The sequence below is a fragment of the Heteronotia binoei genome, chromosome 21 (genome assembly GCF_032191835.1).
Source record: "Heteronotia binoei isolate CCM8104 ecotype False Entrance Well chromosome 21, APGP_CSIRO_Hbin_v1, whole genome shotgun sequence".
In the NCBI taxonomy this organism is placed as follows: Eukaryota; Metazoa; Chordata; class Lepidosauria; order Squamata; family Gekkonidae; genus Heteronotia; species Heteronotia binoei.
In genome coordinates this window covers 146,810,414-146,817,827 of record NC_083243.1, presented here as the reverse complement: position 1 = coordinate 146,817,827, position 7,414 = coordinate 146,810,414, and the positions used below count along the sequence as shown (strand labels likewise).

The window sequence follows — 7,414 nt, the reverse complement described above, 5'->3', positions numbered from 1 at the left end:
AGCTGTTCACCACTTCGGGGTCAGGCAGCAATTTCTCTCCAGGCCAGTTTAGCCAAGGATCGTGGAGGGTTTTGGGTTTTTTTGCCATCTTCTGGGCATGGAGCAGGAATTACTGGGTATGTGTGTGGGGGGGAGGTATTTGTGAGTTTTCTGCATTGTGTAGGGGGTTGGACCAGATGACCCTGGAAGTACCTTCCAACACTGATTCTATGAATAATATATGTAATCAAGTTGATACAATGGAAATGCAGACTGATTGGTATTTGGGGGGGACTGCCCAATGTCTAAATTTCCAGTCCATGAAATTGCAGTTGCGGAGAGTTCAAAGACCTGTTTCATCTCCCTGGAGAGCATGATGCTCACATTCCTGTGACAGATGGAAAATATTTTGGCAGACTGCACCACGATCACATTTGGGTCCTGGTATTTTGGTCCATTTAAACAACAGGTCTGCACAACTGCCAAAGCCTTTTTGTATTCTGTTAGCAGAATGCCCTCTGTATGAGTTACCCCGTGAAAAACTGCTCTTAACTTGGGTCCATCCCAAAAGGTATCTGAATACTAAGTTGAAATGTCAATTTATTTTAAATGATCTGGTCCCTGAGATCCCTAATGCTGTTGCTAAATTTCTTACAGGAGTTCTTAAAGTTCAAAATTTTTAGATAGCAGTGTCCTTTACTGTACTTATCTGTATGGAATCCTAGATCTGATTCCTTTGGCTCAATGTTTTATATGCTGCTAATTCTCTTAGGAATTTTTAAATTTTTAAATTTCCGATAGTACTGCTTTTAAATGTACTTAATTTCCCCTAGACCTTATTGCTGTTATAATGCTTTATTTGCTTCTGACTGTAGATATGCCAATAATGGTTTTTGAATTGAATTGAATTTTGTTAGCCATCTTCCATATTTTACGTGGCAAGTCAAATCCTGCAGGCCTCTTGGTAGTGTTTATCAGGTCATGGATATCGAATGGAACTGATTGTGTCCATGTTTGCAACCATTCATTTCCTAGATCAAATTTTTATGATGGCAGGATTTGTGCAGATCTTACTGCTGGAATGCCTGAAATCCAAAATCACAGTTGCTTCAATCCATTTTTGTCTACATGCATCATCAAGTTCATCTGCTATTTCTGGGTCTTTGCTGTCAAGGAAATGTTGATACAGCCTCTTGCTCTGATCACTCCAGCCTGGAATATATTCTTTCTAATATCCTTGAGGAATGTGCCTTTCGACCATAGATATAACATCTCCAATGAATTGGCTGTAGTTATTATGTGCTGGAGGGACCTATCCAAGACACCTTCACTGAAACCTTCCCAAATCACCTTCTTAAAGTTCTACTATGGTCATGGAAATGATCTGATAATTGGTATTTGGATTCCTAGCTTGAGGATTACAGGTCGATACTAAATGTGCGGGAAAGCCTCAAGAACATGACTTGATATAGGCAAAGCTGACTTCCCTGGTCAGATGAAACAAATGTTAAATCAGGGTTGGACTTTGTATTCCATGCTGCTGATCTGAAGGTGCTTTTTTGTGTAGAAAATGTGATGCGAGCCATGTTCTTCAGCGCCAAGCACATCACCATTCTTATCACTAACCATGTATCTCTGATTTCCATGGTGGCTGTTCAAGTCCCCAGTATATACAGAAGGATGAGAATAGGATGATAGGGCATGTGCTAGCCATGAAACTTCAGGAGGTTTGTAAACATTAACAACATACACTTCCCCAACTTGTATTATGATTGTGTGGATGTCATTGCAAATGTTGGTCAATACCACCTTTATATTTTCACTGTTGCATCAGGCACAAGTCACTAAGCTGTAGGTATGATGGTATGTGATCCCAATAATATCCCACAATTTTTGCTCTGTGATAGGCTTTATTTTTGTTATCAAGATGAGTTTCTTGAACAAGAGCTACATCTATTTTATTGGCCAGTAAGATTCACAACAAGTATTGGCAATCAGGCTTGCTCATACACTCAATATTCATTTGGCAGATTTGGATGCAGTCTCCTATACCCCTTGATAAGTAATCCTGAGAAAGACTGATTGGTTGATTGTTTCCATATGTGCAGTCTATCCAGAGGATCCCACAATTGCCAGAAGTTCAAGCTCTTTAGAGTGCACTGTTTTTCAGGGACCCCAACCCTCAGCAGTGGCTTTTGGGAATTCATGGGACGTTGCAGAGTGCAGAGGTTATTTCTTCCATTAACCTGTTCTGGGTTTTTCCCCCAATTGGATGTGCCTAACAGAAAGCTGCTGAAAGGAAACACATAAGGAAACACAGTCTCTCTGTCTCCCTCTTACACACACACAAAGGCCACCTTCCACTCAAGTACAGCCTGTGGCTACTGGTAGTAAAGAAAAAATGAAAAAAATTAGAAAAAACTACTTAATTGAGTGTTACATGTGTTTGAGTGCCAAAGAAGATTAATAATATGAGTTATATTTTTGTGATAATAGCTGTAATGATAGTCATGTTATCTTGCACCTTTACCAGTCACATTTCCCTTCATGTCTTCTGGGGGTCCACTGTGCTAGCGAAGTAGCTTCCTGATGTTACTTTCTGCAGATGCTTCTAACTGGTCTGGTCTGTCAAATAGCAACTACTGGCTGTTGTGAGCTTCTTTGTTCTCTGCCATAAGAAAATAATAATAACAATTAAAAAAATATATTATGAGGCAAAACAATATTAAAGTCTCAGTCTCTAGTTGTGCTCTGAAAGTTGCTATCTCAAGGCCAGGCCAATTAGGCAGCATGAGTGTCAGAGCACTAGAAAATAAATGTCTTTAAAGGAAAAACAGCTGCCTGATGATGCAGTTGTCTGAAAGAAAAGCAGGCTTTCTATGCAGCTAGCCAAAAATAGCCACAAGAATAAATATAAAATGTAAATTAAATATAAAATACCACAAAGCGAAGAGCCCGATAAGAACACCGCTGCCCCGCTCACAGGAACTGGAAGTCTCATTCTCTGCCATAATCAATTAATTGTTGGAGGGGGGGCAGGGCTTGACTTTTGAGTGTTCATATTCCAAAGTAAATTTTGAAAGTATTAGTTGTAAAGTTACAGACTTGTGTGGTATAAGCTGTGAATAATAATCACAATTCTGGGCCATAAGCCCAGTGAAATGAATAGGTCCATTCCCCTAAATGTGCATCAATAATTTACAAAAAGATTTCCTCTGATATATTTGTTAATTTCAGTGAAAGAGAAAATAAGACAATCACTTTTTTAATTTATAGAGAAACTGTTTACTATTGCATGAAAATGAAGGAGAGAGCAAGTATTTTTATTTTCTCACAGAAGCTTTTAAGACAAGGAATGGCAAAGAATGTAAGGCAAAGAATGTTGGGCTAAGCCTGGGAGACCCAGGTTCAAATCCCTACACCTCCATGAAGCTCAGTGGGTGACATCTCTTTGAGCCCGATCAATCTCTCAGGGCTGATGCGAGGATAGGATGAGGAAAAAATAATCTCATGCAATGACCTGAGTTCCTTGGAGAATGGATGGGCAAAAACATAGTAGGGAGGTTGTGTGTCTGTAAGGCACAGACATTCCAAGACATTTTGATGCCTGCAGATAAACATCAAAATAGTGTCCCTGTGGCAGTAAAAATATAATAAACTGAATCCTTGCCACCCTTTATGGAATCCCAAAAGCTACAGCCTGAATTGGGCCACTTGACCCTGCCTAGCCATTCTACTGTAAGACTATAAACCTATTAGCCAAACAGCTAGAACTTTAGTGAGAAAATTCCTATTTAACTCTTATCATTTTGAACAGTAATCAAGGATGCAGTGAAGTTACATTTCAGCCCTGAATATGCTAAGCCAAAAGGAAGGATGTCTGAAAGCAGTTAACTGTTAATTCCTGCTGAGGCTATAAAAAGCAACGCTGTAGTACTGTTATTGCTGGGAGAGCTAGTGGGCAAGGAGCATCACCAATTGCAAGCAAGCAGCATTTGCCAAGCCTCAGTTGCAGCTGGAAAATAATGGAAAAGACAAGCTTTTTTCCTTCAGGCAAAGTTGATAGTCTGAAGTAGTGACATACAACCCTCACTTTCCCAGCAACTCAAGTCCCCTTGTGTTTCGCTTTCGCAGCATGCCAATTTGGTCAGGATTTTCATAATGTTGGTCTTTGGGTGCACTGTTTTCATGGTCAGAATCTGCTAGAGGTTTCTCTTTGGCCAGCTCTTCTGTTTCACTGCAGCTTTCAGGGTAGAATCCTTCATTCTCTGCTATAACAGCAGGGTCATCATCTTCATAATGACAATAGTAGCATTTTTCAAAGTTCTGGCCAGACCAACTGTGGCCAATGAATGTGGCTTCTGGGTCCTTCTCTTGTCTTGACATAAGTTCCTTATTCACTGTGGCAAGAGCAGACAAAAGGGTTTCACTACATGCACACTCCTCATCATCCACAAACTCCATTCTCTCAGCAATCTCTTCAGCAGAAGGTTGGCTTGGGTCAGGGTATTCCACAAGAACAGTGTCCTGTCTGCGCTTAAAGCAATCAGAATTATCATATACGGGATAGGTCTCTTCTGGATAACCTTGGGACATAAAATAAACATGTCTTAGATGGAGCAACAACGCAAACATCTTATTAATAAAATTGCTGGATCTATTCAAAGAATTTGAAAATCAGAACAACATCTGAATCCTGACCTCAAATACTTGTGCCATTTATTTCAATGCTATTTACTTTCAAGTAAATACATTTCAAAATTCAGTCAGAAGACATGATCTTGTGAGTAAAATTTCACCAATAGCTTCTTGCATTATGTCTGGACCTTTTGGTTTGAGTTACAATATAGCTTTCATTTAAAACCTTTAAGCAGTGGCAAGCTAGTCTAAGTGAGATTAATAAAAGGGAACACAGGCTGTGGCAAATCAAATGCAATGTGATCAGGCAGGCAAAAAGGGACTATGAGGAACATATTGCAAAAAACATAAAGACCAACAATAAACAGTTCTTCAAATATATTAGAAGCAGGAAACCAGCCAGGGAGGCAGTGGGGCCCTTGGATGACCAAGGGGTCAAAGGATTACTGAAGGAGGACAGGGAAATGGCTGAGAAGCTGAATGCATTTTTTGCCTCCGTCTTCACTGTGGAAGATGAGAAGTGTTTGCCCGCTCCAGAACTGCTAATTTTGGAAGGGGTGTTGAAAGACCTGAGTCCAACTGAGGTGACAAGAGAGGAGGTCCTACAACTGATCGACGAATTAAAAACTAATAAGTCACCTGGTCCGGATGGCATACATTCAAGAGTTCTGAAAGAACTCAAAGGTGAACTTGTGGATCTCCTGACAAAAATATGTAATCTTTCCTTGAAATCTGCCTCCGTTCCTGAGGACTGGAAGGTAGCAAATGTCACCCCCATCTTTAAAAAGGGTTCCAGAGGAGAGCCAGGAAATTACAGGCCAGTCAGTCTGACTTCAATACCGGGAAAGTTGGTAAAAACCGTTATCAAGGACAGAATGAGTAGGCACATTGATGAGCACAAGTTATTGAGGAATACTCAGCATGGGTTCTGTAAGGGAAGATCTTGCCTTGCTAACCTGTTACAGTTCTTTGAGGGGGTGAACAAACATGTGGACAAAGGGGACCCAATAGATGTTGTTTACCTTGACTTCCAGAAAGCTTTTGATAAAGTTCCTAATCAGAGTCATGGAGTAAAAGGACAAGTCCACTTGTGGATCAAAAACTGGCTAATTAATAGGAAGCAGAAAATGAGTATAAATGGGCAGTCTTCGCAGTGGAGGACGGTAAGCAGTGGGGTGCCGCAGGGCTCAGTACTGGGTCCCATACTCTTTAACTTGTTCATTAATGATCTGGAGTTGGGAATAAGCAGTGAAGTGGCCAAGTTTGCATACGACACTAAATTGTTAAGCGTGGTGAGAACCAGAGAGGATTGTGAGGCACTCCAAAGGGATCTGTTGAGGCTGCGTGAGTGGGCATCAACGTGGCAGATGAGGTTCAATGTGGCCAAGTGCAAAGTAATTCACATTGGGGCCAAGAATCCCAGCTACAAATACAAGTTGATGGGTTGTGAACTGGCAGAGACTGACCAAGAAAGAGATCTTGGGGTCATGGTAGATAACTCACTGAAAATGTCAAGACAGTGTGCGATTGTAATAATAAAGGTCAATGCCATGCTGGGAATTATTAGGAAGGGAATTGAAAACAAATCAGCAAGTATCATAATGCCCCTGTATAAATCAATGGTGCGGCCTCATTTGGAATACTGTGTACAATTCTGGTCACCGCACCTCAAAAAGGATATTATAGCATTGGAAAAAGTGAAGAAAAGGGCAACTAGAATGATTAAAGGTTTGGAACACTTTCCCTATGAAGAAAGGTTAAAACGCTTGGGGCTCTTTAGCTTGGAGAAACGTTGACTGCGGGGTGACATGATAGAGGTTTATAAGATTATGCATGGGATGGAGAAAGTAGACAAAGTAGTACTTTTTCCCTTTCTCACAATACAAGAACTCGTGGGCATTCAATGAATTTGATGAGCAATCAGGTTAAAACGGATAAAAGTTAATCACCCAAAGGGTGATTAACATGTGGAATTCACTGCCACAGGAGGTGGTGTTGGCTACAAGCATATCCAGCTTCAAGAGGGGATTGGATAAAAATATGGAGCAGAGGTCTATCAGTGACTATTAGCCATAGTATATTATTGGAACTATCTGGGGCAGTGATGTTCTGTATTCTTGGTGCTTGGGGTGGGGGGCAAAGTGGAAGGGCTTCTAGACCCACTTGTGAACCTCCTGATGGCACTTTTTTTTTTTTTGCCACTGTGAGACACAGAGTGTTGGACTGGATGGGCCATTGGCCTGATCCAACATGGCTTCTCTTATGTTCTTATGTTCTTTGAAATACATTCTAATTCTTCTAAATCCACATGGGAATGATGAAGAAATAATGCTGGCTCCCTATGTATTATACCAAGATGTAAACTGAGAACATATGCTCCTTTTTAATTAGATTCCCACCTCTTCTATTTTCTGCATTGATAAGCACTGATGGCAGAAAAGGTGAGGTATAAATGAAGCAAACAAATCAATATATCTAATTCTCAGTGTGGCCAAATATCTGGATACTTAAATCCAGAGACTGGAGGTATGAACAGACAACACAGATCTTTCTACAAACCTGGAAAATGCCCCAGGTTTGTAGAAAAATCTGGAAAATAATAATAATAATAATAATAATAATAATAATAATAATAATAATAATAATAATAATAATAATAATAATATAGAAGAAACAAATGCTAGAAACAAAAAAAAATTGCTAGGCAACCACAATAGTATAGCAAGCATTCAAGACTGGGTATCTGTTAATAAGAGTTGGGGGGCAGGGCTATCCCTTTCTGAGACTGTTTTGGCCT

General features: G+C 40.2%; 1 protein-coding gene across 3 annotated transcripts in view; it reads right to left on the bottom strand.

The window, feature by feature from the left end:
- Positions 1 to 3,240: 3,240 nt before the first annotated feature.
- Positions 3,241 to 7,414, bottom strand: part of RIC3 (RIC3 acetylcholine receptor chaperone) — a 31,486-nt gene continuing 27,312 nt past the window's right edge. For 2 of the 3 annotated variants that reach the window (XM_060262759.1, XM_060262760.1), the window contains exon 6: positions 3,241 to 4,565. In XM_060262759.1, coding sequence (XP_060118742.1) covers positions 4,069 to 4,565 — 497 coding nt within the window. In that variant the 3' untranslated portion in view covers positions 3,241 to 4,068. The remainder of the gene's footprint in view (positions 4,566 to 7,414) is intronic. The other variant, XM_060262761.1, reaches the window with a different exon arrangement.